At 37.0% G+C, this 12,957-nt stretch overlaps 1 protein-coding gene across 2 annotated transcripts in view; it reads right to left on the bottom strand.

The window, feature by feature from the left end:
• MYZAP (myocardial zonula adherens protein) overlaps window positions 1–12,957 on the bottom strand; it is a 56,922-nt gene that overhangs the window by 13,917 nt on the left and 30,048 nt on the right. For both annotated transcript variants that reach the window (XM_027466802.3, XM_038184794.2), the window contains exon 11: window positions 562–645. In XM_027466802.3, coding sequence (XP_027322603.2) covers window positions 562–645 — 84 coding nt within the window. The remainder of the gene's footprint in view (window positions 1–561; window positions 646–12,957) is intronic.

Below are 12,957 nucleotides of genomic sequence, written 5' to 3'. Positions count from 1 at the left end.
TTTTCCCCATAAGAAATAATGTAAGAGTATTTACTGAGAAAATAAAGAGTCCTTATTTCTCAGAAAACAAATGAACAAAAAGCACTTAATTCTCAGAAAACAAATGAACAAAAAACACTTACCTGTATTCGTTAAGAAGCTTCTAAGTACTTATAATACCATTATAAAATTCTATGTCAAGAAAGCTAGCATTGAAATTGTACATCTATCCCAGTTAATTGAGTAGATAAAGCCATCACATGGAGCACAGATTTGGAAAAATTGACCTTCATGACCACTCAAATCCCAGGCTACTTAATACCTATACCTCTTATTACTCCCTGCTACTTTTTAGAATCTACAGTCCCAGGAAGGTGAAAAACAACAGCAGAAACTTTGTCTCTATAGTAGAGGTATCAAGACTTTGTATTACATACGTTCTTCATTTGACTGCTATTATATGTTTAATTTGCTGAAGTACAGCAAATACATACAATAACCATGCATTTAGGTAACATCAGATCATACCTGTTCAAATTTTATTGGCTTTCATAAAATAATTACAATAATATAATGCCTTACCTCACATTCTAGGAAAGAAATTTTTTCTAAAAGCTGTATGATAAATACTTCCTTCTCTTTGACTTTCTTCCTTAGCATTTCAATCTGTGAAGAAAAAATAAAATAAAAATATTTGGTTTAATGTGGATGAGAAGCGCAGGAAAAAGACCTAGATACTGCAGGAAGAAAAGATGTTTAATTTTATTATTCAGCAACTATTGAAAAGCTATACAGATTCACAAACGACTTTTAAGCTACTTAACCATGTTTATCATCCATACAGTTAAGACAGTTCATATATAGATGATATAGAATCATAGAATCATTAAAGTTGGAAAAGACCTTCAAGATCATCTGGTCCAACCACCCCCCTACCACCAATGTCACCCACTAAACCATGTCCCTAAGCACCACATCCAACCTTTCCTTGAACACTCCCAGGGACGGTGACACCACCACCTCCCTGGGCAACCTGTCCCAATGCCTGACTGCTCTTTCTGAGAAGAAATTTCTCCTGATTTACAATCTGAACCTTACCTGGCACAACTTGAGGCCATTCCCTCTAGTCCTATCACTCGTTATCTGCGAGAACAGACTGACCCCCAGCTCCCCACAACCTCCTTTCAGGGAGTTGTAGAGAGCAATAAGGTCTCCCCTGAGCCTCCTCTTCTCCAGACAAAACAAGCCCAGTGCCCTCAGCCGCTCCCCTATAGGCACTAGGGTTGTTTCGTCTGGAGAAGAGGAGGCTGTATACTAACATGTATACTAACATGGATTTTAAGATCTATAAACCTGGATACAAAATGGAAACTCAAACACTGTCATGCAACAAAGGAAACTCAGGAAAACTCCATCTCTGGTTCAAAGGCTCTAGTGAATTTTACCTACATCCAAAAATAGGTTGCACACTGCTAGTTTCTTGAAGGTCATATTTGTTCAGTTCTTTCCTGGCATACTAAACTCAAAAAAAAAAAAAAAAAAAAAAAAAAAAAAAAAACTTTTAATTTTATACAAAGGTAAAGGCAGTAAATTATTTACAAGTGTTCATGAAAATAAAAGTTAGCTGCACCAAAAGTACTGCATCTTAATATTGTTCTATATAGAATGATGATGACCTTTGTACACTCTGGAGTTTCTGCTGATCACAGACTCATACAACAAGAACTTTTGCATTAAATCTGTCCCTGCTACCAGCACAAGCAGGTATGGCCAGAGAAACTGGGTGCACCCCGGATTTCATAACCGTCTCTTGTTGCTGGCCCAAAGCTGGCCTCATTGCATGGAAATGGCTTTCTAAAGCTCCTAAAGCCACGAGCATTTCTCTTTTTCTGTTCTTCTGAACTTCTTGCTTAAAGCTGATTTGCTGTGTAAGGTGCATGCTGTTATCAGCAACAGTCTATGAAATCTGTTGACTTAATTTAGGAGACAATAGAACCTTGTGCCAACACATCACATTTTCTCCTTGGACCAAAGCAAAAATCCCCGGTTATTCTCTCTCAACTCCTGCTGACTGCACCTACTAAAATGGTGACTAATAAAAAGAGCAAACAAAAGCAATAGCTAAATAGCAACTTCAAATGTTACTGCTTCCCCAGGAGGCGGTTCAGGTTCTTACTCACACAGCTGTAGACACACACACCACTTAACAGGCACAACAGGCAAGGTGCTTCCCTGTACCTGCAGTTACGGTCTGCTTCAGGTGCAGAAAGCACTGATAAAACTACTTCTATGGCGGGTCAGCAGAAGTGCACTGGAAGATCAGTTCGTGGGAGACAATGGATTCTGCATCGTGTTTGTATGCAGGTAGGGACTGGAAGAGGATGAATTTCCCTCTTTGTCCTGTGCTCATGCAATTTTTGTCTTACAACAGCAATGAAAGCTGGTAGCAATGGACAGTATTTATGCGCTCAACGTTAAATAGTGTCAAGTCTAATTCTTCTAATTAAATTTAAATTGACCTTTATTGAATATGCTATTTCATGTCAGATGACATGAAATAAGTATAAATTCAGGATTTTTCCCCTTCAAAGTCCACGGGAATGCATTTCTTACAACTGCAGTGCTGGAACATCATTAATTAACCCCCTGTCCCTGTTCCATGCCAGCTCTCTTTAAACAGGCAGAGCCCAACCAACAACTTCTGCTGTACTCAGCAGTGCATTATCTGAGTCAAGAGTCTCCCTGCTTCCTCAGAATTAGAGTAAATTAAAGTTTCAAAAAGCTTTTGATCTTACACCTGGAAGCTGAAAAACAGATGTAAACCAAAGCAGTAAATGGATGGTCTGCATCACAAACAGAATGCCAGTTTACCATGCACTGCTTTTAGCAAAGTCTTTATTATTGTATGTACAAAAAGCTAAAGCTGTGTTAGATGAGGAAAGATATAAAATGCCTTTACAGCACTGGAAAAGCGTGTGTTCTGCACATTCCTTGCTATTATGGGGCAATCTGCCAACAGTGAAAAAAGTAGATCTATGCTTATAGCTTTCTTCATCATAAGAGAAGTATAAAAATATCCATACGTAATAAAGCATAGGCATTTTCTATAAAACTTCAAATAAAATGAGGTAGCCTTTTTTGTCAGGTTATTGGTTGGCTATGGGTTTCACAATTTTAAGAAAAAAAGGAAAATATATTACTAAAAACTTAGTGGATTTTACTAAAATGAATTATTTTACAGAATTTTATAGAACCAAACAAACCTCAGAATACTTTTTGTTTTCTGGCAGTCACAAAGACAGACCATTTCCAATTGCTTGGTCAGAGTTTTTCATGTGCTCTCACCAGTCACTTTTTAATTCTGTATTTTAAAACCAATTTTGTGAAAGCACATTAACAAAACCCTCCAAGACCACCAGTTAAAAACTTTTCAATACAGGTAGAAATAATGATTAATAAAAATACTCACATAATGTTAAAAGAGAATGATAAAATACTCAAAAGTACAATAATCAAAGCTCCAAAAGTACTATCACCCTCTCCAAAATCTACAGTGCAATCAAAACTCACAGAAGCATTAAAAAATGAAGAATATATAAATAAATTCAACCGAAGTATTATTTTTTTATATTTTTTATAAAATTTAAAGTTTTTTTTTCTAAAATCACCAAATTGACTTTAATTCAGTCTTCCCAATTTTCAATTAACATTAACACAATAATCAGTTATTATTAGAAAAAAAAGCAAAATGTAAATTTCATAATTTTTAGCTGAACAGTTACAGAATATGAGTGCTGACATCATTCATCTTTCTCAAAATCAGTTTTTGTTGTTGTTGGTGGTGGTTTTTTACTTTGAGATGTGTGCAAAAGTTATCAGTCATCTGAAGCTATTATCGTTTCAGTTTTCTGATCACAGAAATCCAAAGCTTGTAGCATTTTCAGAACTGTATAACTTCAGAATTTTCAGAATGGTGTAGTATTTTTTTAATTTAATTACTACTTTGTTTACTAGTATGACTAAATTAAGTCACTGGTTCAACAGCTTCAGCCCTGCCAGTAAATTCCACTTGAGAAAAGATAAACTGTTCTTTTAGGATTTTTAAGTGGGTCTTCTCTGTCAATATTCTGTTCTCCTACTGTGCATACAAGCAAATAATTTTAGCACCTGTAATCAGAACAACGCAGAGAAGACTGAAGCCAAGTAGAGCTATGGGATCAGAGGAGGGTTTTACCCTGATAGATACACATTCTTGTTTTTGAACAAGAGCTCATCAGATGTCTATTTTATTTTATTTTATTTTATTTTATTTTATTTTATTTTATTTTATTTTATTTTATTTTATTTTATTTTATTTTATTTTATTTTATTTTATTTTATTTTATTTTATTTTATTTTTTCCTGGGGGGCGGGGGAGACTGACAAACTGCTTTCTCCTCTTCCCAAACACAAACCTCAACTCTAAACACAAGATTTTGTAATTTGGCAGGAATGTTACCGCTTTTACTTTTACTTTTTTTTTTTCTCTTTTAATAAGAATCCTGTAAGAACTGGCAGACTGGACAACATACAACAGCACTCCCTGCCTCCTTTTAACACATTTACATAGCATCAATCAGAGCCCACTTAATCAATATACTTTGTCCTTCTTAAGAATTATGCTAGAACTTTAATATACACCTTCTCTTTCTAACCTATAGAGAAGAGGCAATGTTGTAGTGTATCATTACATGCAGTCTCAGTCTAGCAGTAAAACAGAACTGAGTGATTAAACCATGCAGATTACAGATATGATAAGGCTGCAAATTATGGAACTTATATAAAACCTTTTGGTAGATCTTTACAACATTATGAACTCAACTATAGACAACTCAACTCAACTCAAGACAGCTCTACAGGCCAAATACATTTCATGAGAAATTTAGCAGCTGTTATAATGGCAGAGGCTGTTTCAGGGCCAGGAAAACAGTCCGGCAGTCTCTGCTCCCCAGGTGCAGCAGAGCTACCCTTTGAGGCCACTGCAGAAGAACAAGGCAGAGCACAGCAGGGCACCCATGCGACATCCACAGCTGCTGTACTCCCCAACACACGGACAATTAATTGTCTCAGCACTACTGCTGTCCAAGGGCTGAAATGGCTTCCACCGAAGTTTTGAAACACCTTTAAGCCTACCACAAGGCTTGATATGGATGACACATCCCACCGGAGTAGTTTAGTACAAAAAAGTTTATTTATAGAACAAGAACTTGGGTACACATCATTTTATGCCATTAGCTTAGGGAAGACCAGGAATGAGCTAACCTGATTTAATTACTCTTCAAGGGGACATGCACTTGGAGGAAACCAGGTGGAGGGGGAGAAAAACAAACAAACAAACAAACAGGAATAAGTTTGGAGGATTATATTAATATATTACTAATATTACTATATTAAATAAAATGAAACCTTAATTCAGTGCATTTATATATGACACATCGCATACAGTACAAGTGTGATGGTGTCCTTTCAGAGAGGAATGTAACAATGTGGCTCATAATGCTGGTGTTGGGTAAAAGCTCTTCAGCAATAAAAATAATGCCTTGCTCCTTAACATTATATTGGCTTTTTTCCCACAAAAATCTTACTTATGGCAAACTAAGATAATAATGCTTAGATGTGTATTGCACAAAACATAATCTCAAGAGGGTCTTTGATCCAAGGAGTTGTATAAAGTAAGAGAACAACAGATGACAGAGCAATAGATTTTGACTTTTGGTTGAATATGAGGTAAGGAGAAGGAAAGGTGAAGGAGGATAGGTCAAACACAATACTGAACTAAAGGCCTGCGTGGTGGCCAGGCCACTCTAGGGTCAAAAACAAATTAGTGCAAGCCAAAGACTGAATTTCCTTGGACTGAATCACTTCTGGACTGACTCCAGGACAAAAATATCACCAAGATCTTCCTACATTTTGGAGGGGCAATGACTAAGGCCTATAATCCACCTCACCTTTGCTGTATCTGCAAACTCTGGCATTTCTGGCATCTGCAAACTGGCTCTGGCATTTCAGCTCATAGCCAACTCAGCAACTTGCTCCCAAATCTGGCTTTTGCACAACTACCCTTTACAGATTTCTCCATCATTTTCCTCAAGTACTACTGAGATGTAGCCTTCAGACTCTCTTCTTCCAACCTTGTCTACAAATGCCCAGGCAAGCTTTTCCCTAGTGCTCCCCTCTTCCCTGCCTTGCATTGTTAGACTCATTAGCCATTTTTTTTCCTCCAATATTCCACCAATATTTACTCACACCCATATTAAGCAGTCAAAAAATCTGCTTAAGAACATCATTTGTGTTAAATGACCCACCCACTCCTTCCTTTGAAGACAGTTCTGCTAACAGTAGAAATGCGAATTGAGCAGTCCTGAGCCACAACATCACCCTCTTTTCCTATCACTTCGTTCTCTCTTTGCTCCCCCACTCCACTGCATTCATTGTTCCTGCCTTTCCTCCTCCTGTTGGGTAACAGATGACTATGCCAGAAATTAGTAAGGGAAGAGAAACAAGGCCCAAGCTACAGTATTGTAACTTACCTGATCTGCCAGGAACTGAGAGGCATCCTGTGCTCTTTGGCCACCCCAGGGCTAGGGAGCACCCAACAGGTCAACACAGGGCATACAAGCTCAGCCCTTTGTCTACCCCACTTCAATCCCTGACACTTGGCTGCTGAGCACAGGAAGGGGCACCTGATCTCTCTCAGTCATGGCCAGACCCATAAAGACCCTTACAGGTCGTATTGGGTGTACAGCTTGCACTGCACATACCTACTGCAGTTGACAGCCTGAATCAGCCTGTCAGACCCCCATGTACAATGTGAATCTTGTTGAATTTATTCACTGGCTGAGGATTACTAATGCCACTTTTTTTTTTTTTTTTTCCCCCTCAGGCTCTCTCCTCCTTGTGCTATTGCTGTTACCACCTCTATACCTTTGCCTCCTTCTAAAACCTCGAGGTTATCTCTCTCAAAATCCCTCAACTTCCAGACTGTCACCTTATCTTGTAGCATCTCCCAGAAAATTAAATTCTTGCCTGTCACATCAATGAAGATACGTTTATTTCTCCCTACTGCACCTTATGGGGTCTCCAGTAAGTGTCCTCAAATACCAGATGAAATTACCATGCTGCTTGAATGGACAGTGTAAATATTTTCTGGGAAGAGCTGCACTTCTGAATTTCTCTTGCTCTGTCAACCAACTACTTCAGTAAAGATAGAAGATAGATTATAAGTCAACAGCATTTCATTGATTTCATGGGTAGAGCACCTAAGAACAGTCAAGAGACCCGAAAGAAAGAGTCCTCTAAGTAACTGCTGGGGAGTAGTGATATTAGAAGGGAAATCAACAGAACTATGAATCAATTAAAGGAGGAAGAAAAAGCATCATAAGAGACAATTAAAGTTATGTCAAACTGTAGAGCCTTTATAAAGAAAGTCTGAAGTAGTAAACTTGATTTTATTCTGTATACTTAGTTACAGTTCTAGAGGCTTTAAATATAGTTATCTATTGAATTGGAACAGATCCAGCTGTTAGGTAAATTCAGTCAACATTTACCACCTGATAATATCATCCATTAATTTAAAAAATTTAACACAATATGACAGCACTAATATAGTTAAATATTATATATTATTCAAGTATTGTGCATTTTCCTTATTCATCTGCCATAAATCAATTCGGCATCTGTAACACTGATATAGAGACATGAACAAACTGGTTGTAAATATGACTAAACACAGGACAAACACATATTACACCATACAAAACAAGACAGACAAGACATTGCAACATCAGCCTGAACTCTCAGACAGTCGCTGTACAAGGAAAACAACATTTTACTCAAGATTCCAATATTTCACTGGACCTTAAGTAGTACTTATCAGTGGCTAGTGTTGAAATTTTTTTCAGGGAACATAATAAAGCAAATAGAAATGAGCACCTTTTCCCTTTAGTCCTCCTTAAATCAGTACTTCTTAGTATTTTAAAACTCCCATTTTATGTAAAGAAAAAGTAACAACTCATTGATTTAAGTTATTGCACCAACTTGGCAACCTTTCTAAACTAGTGACCTGTATGAATGTACTAGAGCAGTCTTTGATGTCCATCTATTCCTACAGCAGGCCCACAGGGCCCAGATGTCCTAAAGGATTATAAATATCAGCACCTTGTCTAACAGTTCTACACACCTTATTAAGAACTACCTTAGCAATGTTTAAGTCTTCTAATTAATGACTTGGCCAGGCAATTCCCAGCTGAAAGAGCTGATGCTATGAATGTATAAACAATCTCACTGAACTCTGGCAGTGATTCTACTTTTGCCAATAGATAAACAATGTATTGCATTGCTCAAGTCCACTGAGGCATGACGAACACTTGGACTGCGGGGATATTATTTATGTTCTGCCATATATTTTCTTCCTCCAAGCTCCCAGGGTGGGTTTCTTTCTACATTTGTTGTTGTGTTTTTGCAGTTGCTGTTGTTGTTGCTTTTACTATGGGTACTATACAATGCAGATTTTGGTTAGCAATAATTTGGCTTCTGTCTGTTGCTGATAATTTAATCTTCTCATCCTCTATGCTTCTGTATGTCTTCTTTAACTTGACCTAAAATTGAAACTGTATTTCCATATTAAAACCGGGCTATTTTTCAATGTGTCTCAAGTTGGAGTATTTTGATAGAGAAGTTTTCAGCTGTTTATCAAGTCTTTGGTGGGAAAACTTCTTCTGTATTCTTCATTTGTGCAGTACAAAACATCACTTGCTCATTAGCACTTTGTCCTTTCATGCAAGTATCTTCCACAACAGAGCAGGATACAGCTTCTCTCTGGTGTTTGGTCACCATTTGTTATCCAGCGAATCTGAGACTAAAGCTGGAGAACAGCTCATGGGCCATGACCTAGAGACAGTTCAATTCAGTAGTTAGGGAATTCCATGTGAAATCTGAGGTCTGTTGATAATTCTGTGCCACAGAATCAAATATCCTTTTCTCTTTTCAGTCCCCTTCAGAACAGCTCTATATATCTGCATCAACCCACTTGCTTTGCTTACAAATGTAAATACTTTTCTCCTCTCTCCTGCTTCTTAATACTAAATAATATGTACAACATGAGCTTTTTGTGCCATGAAAGTGCATTCCATTTCAATTTCAACTGCACAGATTTAAAATCTTAATCTTTCTTAATCTCTCCAGGACTGAAATGGAGATAATGTCAAGAAATGCTTTTGTTGCTCATATAAATTTTTGGATTTGAAGAATTTTAGCTTTATCCAACACTAAACCATTTCCATTCTCCTACACAGACATAAGTGGTTTAAACTGGCCGACCATATAGAATAGATAACCTAAAAGAGCAAGCTTTCATCCCTCTCACAGAAGCATTTCCACCCTTAAAGAAGCAATGTGGTTGCAGCTTCCCTTACCCTCCCCTAGCACCCCTGTGGCTCCATCTGCCTATCACTTCAGTCTCTGAACCGGAAACTCCTTAGTGGAAGGGTCTGAAGTTTGCATCCTTCCACCTTTCATGCTGGGATTCTCCCTGTGAATATTCTGCTTCTGATCAAGGTGGCTATTTGGGGGCCTGCCTTTGAAAGCCTGTCTCTGCCCAGTCAACATTTTAAAATGACTACACAGGAGATAGGGGCTGGACTTCTGCACACTTGCCAAATGTTAAGTCCTGCACTTTCAGCTGCAGTGGCAGGGAAAAACCTGTAAGCCTTAAGACATCTGCAGTCTCTCTCCAATGGTAACATCAGGCTTCAAGACTATGCTGGATAACTTTCAGGTCAGCTGTTGCTCTGAAGGTTCTTTCTGATCTTGGTTTTCACAGAAGAGAAACCCTAAGAGGCTGAATAATGGTTGTGTGAGGGAGGTAACACAGATGTTGAAGGTCACAGATTCAAGAAAACTTCCAGAATTTTTCCTCATTTTCTGTCTTTTTTTTTTTTTTAATATCTTTAATTTTAACTCTTATTTTATCATTTATTTTCTTCTGAAAACTGTTTTCCATGCTCCTGTTTATGACTGGTCTGTATAGGTCAAATTGAAGAAGGTTTTGTTAATGACTGAAATGTCACATAACCACACTGAACTGTGATTGTCCTCTGCTTGGGTTCAGTTCCACCAAAGGCAATTTGCATATTTACTGCATTCAATATCAGCAAGGAATTCAATATTAGTCCTTTGGAAATGAAGACTTTAATACTCTTTTCCCCTATGCCTTCTACAGTCGGTGCTTCTTTGTCAGCATCCCCTTTCCTGCATGCCTAGATTAGGACTGACAACAGCCTCCTAACACATTTTAAGTGCTATTAAAACAGCACTACAGGTGTTAGAGCTGCCTATTGCATCTCAAAACTCCAAACTAACGCTTTTCCTTTCACTTGCCTCTTGACTGCTTGCTGTTCTCTAACAGAATGCCTCCCATTTATCACTTGCACATGACCCACCGTCTTTCCCTAAAAAAGGACTGAACAGCAATCTATTTTGTGATTTTTCAGCCATCAGATTTGTCTGAGTACTTTTTCAATTTTGACAGTTTTCCATATGAATTCAAAGCAGCATATTTTGGTTGTTAAGCACCATTTTGAAATGATGTTCATTTCTGTAACTGCACTTTGTCTAAATTGGTGATTCTAACAGCACAAATCTGTCATGGTTTACACTGGAAGAATAAATGTCCATTTATACTTCAGAGCTATATCTGAATATACCAAGCTGAATACTTAACACTAAGCTTATCCTGTAGTCAAGCAAGTGTTTAGACATTTGTTCACCTAGTTCATAGAGTATCTTTTTATTTATTTATTTATTTTCAATTTCTAACAAAAATACTGCTGATAATTTTGACTGTTATGCTACTTCTGTTCTGGGTTTCCCAGGTTAGCCTGTTAGCAGTCTATTCCCATGCATCAGAGAAGCTAAGAGTTTCAGAGAACATGCTTTCTAGCTCCTAAGGTCATTCTTTCTCAATTATATTATTTAAATACAAGTTATTGATCCTTATAATACCCTCATAAACCCTAAGATGTAACGTTATTTTACAGATACAAGCCATAAAAGTATTTCAATGACAAGTAACATGGCAGGTTCACATGAGATTTTACTTGATCTTCCTAGCCACTACATTCTGCATTAGGTTAAATTTAATGCAGAGAGATACATATTTTTCAAGTATACTCTGATGAGCACATTTCCTGGGACTCAGATAGCAGTACAATTACAAAATCTTCCCTATCTACTCTAGTGTGTTTTAGTGCTACTGCTCACTAGGTTTTAACATCTCCACATCATCTCTTCAGATAGTATTCTCTTTCAATGTCCTACTATTTAAGAAGTATTTTTGTTGTCAGTTTCTCAACTACTATGGCATAGTTGATAAGTGTTGCTGAAAGTGAACCTTAAAACACTTTTCTAATGTTTACGTACAGAAGAGACACAAAACAATGCCATGCATGTGCGTAGTTCTGATTTTTAAAGGGCATACACATCTGCAATGCTTTCTTCCCTACAGTGGGCAACTACAACTCTCTGTACCCAATTAAAGCTACTATTTTTAAGCCTTTAATTAAAAAAGGTTTAAATGGAGCATGCCAGCAATATGGTAATTATTTTCTGAAACATACACCACAGACACCTGAAACATACACCATAGACACCACGAAATTAAAAATATTAAGTGCCTAATTTATTTGGCACCATTGGACCTGATCAAATTTCTGCTACTGAAATCTTAGTTAGTTCACTAATCAGAACATAATGCAGTTACAAGTGTTCATGCAGCTTTCAAGTTAACTGTATTAAAAGGAAAACTAAAACAGACAAGGAATAAAGGGAAAATAAGGTATATTCTCTACACACAGCAAAAAATGATTTGCAGACTGTTAATTGCTTTGAAAAGGAGGTAGCCAGACAGCAAATAAATTAGTTATATTTGACAGTTAAGTAGTGAGTTAGTAGTGAGTTAGACATTTAACATTCTACTTTTTAAAGAGGATGACCAGAAGATCTGGAAGGGCTTTCTGTGTAGATGAGTACACCAGTAGATACATATTACAAGGAATCAGAAAGCTAAACTCTCCAATTAAAACTATTGTTTTTGATATAATAATCACTGGCCCAAGCTTTATACCTGTTTTTGCCAAAACACTCCATGGAATTTAATGTTTCTCATACAGACACAGTCCACTAGAGGTCGTTACATTAAGCGCTTTAGAATACACGTAATGTAGTATGTATTACTAGAATCATCTGGGTTGCCACAAATATCAAAGTGACAAGTCCTGTAGTACTTTTGAGTAGGGAAAAAAATATCTCACAATATTCTGGTTGACTTACTGAAATATAAAATAGACTCCAGATTAAATAACTGTTCCAGATTAATTAGATCGGAGATGTTTTTCTTAATAGAGTACTGTGGCATAAAAACTACTAGCCCAGTTTTAGACAACCTTCTATGATGCTTGAAAGTAGTGAGGAGAAAAAAAAAAAGGCAAGCTGAACTAGAAAACCTCAAGACTTTATAACAGTACACTATTGAATATATATGATGGAAGAACTTGAATGCAAAGAGAGAAGTAATTTTGCATCCCCTTTTTTTCTACTCAGTTTTGCATCTCTCTGCATGTGAGACAGGATAACTTAGTATCAAACATCTGATCATATATCAGGACTGCATCAGAATCTTGTAACCAAAATATAAAGCAAGATAGATATAGGTAAATAGCATATAGACAGAGGTGTAATAATACTTCGATAAATAAGAAAAAATGCAAGTCTAATCAGAAATCCTCTAATAGCATATTAGGAATGCAGAAAGAATGCCTTAGAATAAAATAGTTTGTAAACATTTGATTTTGTGGATGTGCGATGTCAAAATACAAATAAGAGATACTGCATGAATGCCCATCCTCTGTGCAGGAACAAGGCTCAGCATAATAGTGCTGTCAG

This window comes from Anas platyrhynchos, chromosome 11 (assembly GCF_047663525.1).
Source record: "Anas platyrhynchos isolate ZD024472 breed Pekin duck chromosome 11, IASCAAS_PekinDuck_T2T, whole genome shotgun sequence".
NCBI classification, from domain to species: domain Eukaryota; kingdom Metazoa; phylum Chordata; class Aves; order Anseriformes; family Anatidae; genus Anas; species Anas platyrhynchos.
The sequence above is the reverse complement of the archived record's forward strand: the minus strand, read 5'-3'. Positions and strand labels throughout refer to the sequence as shown.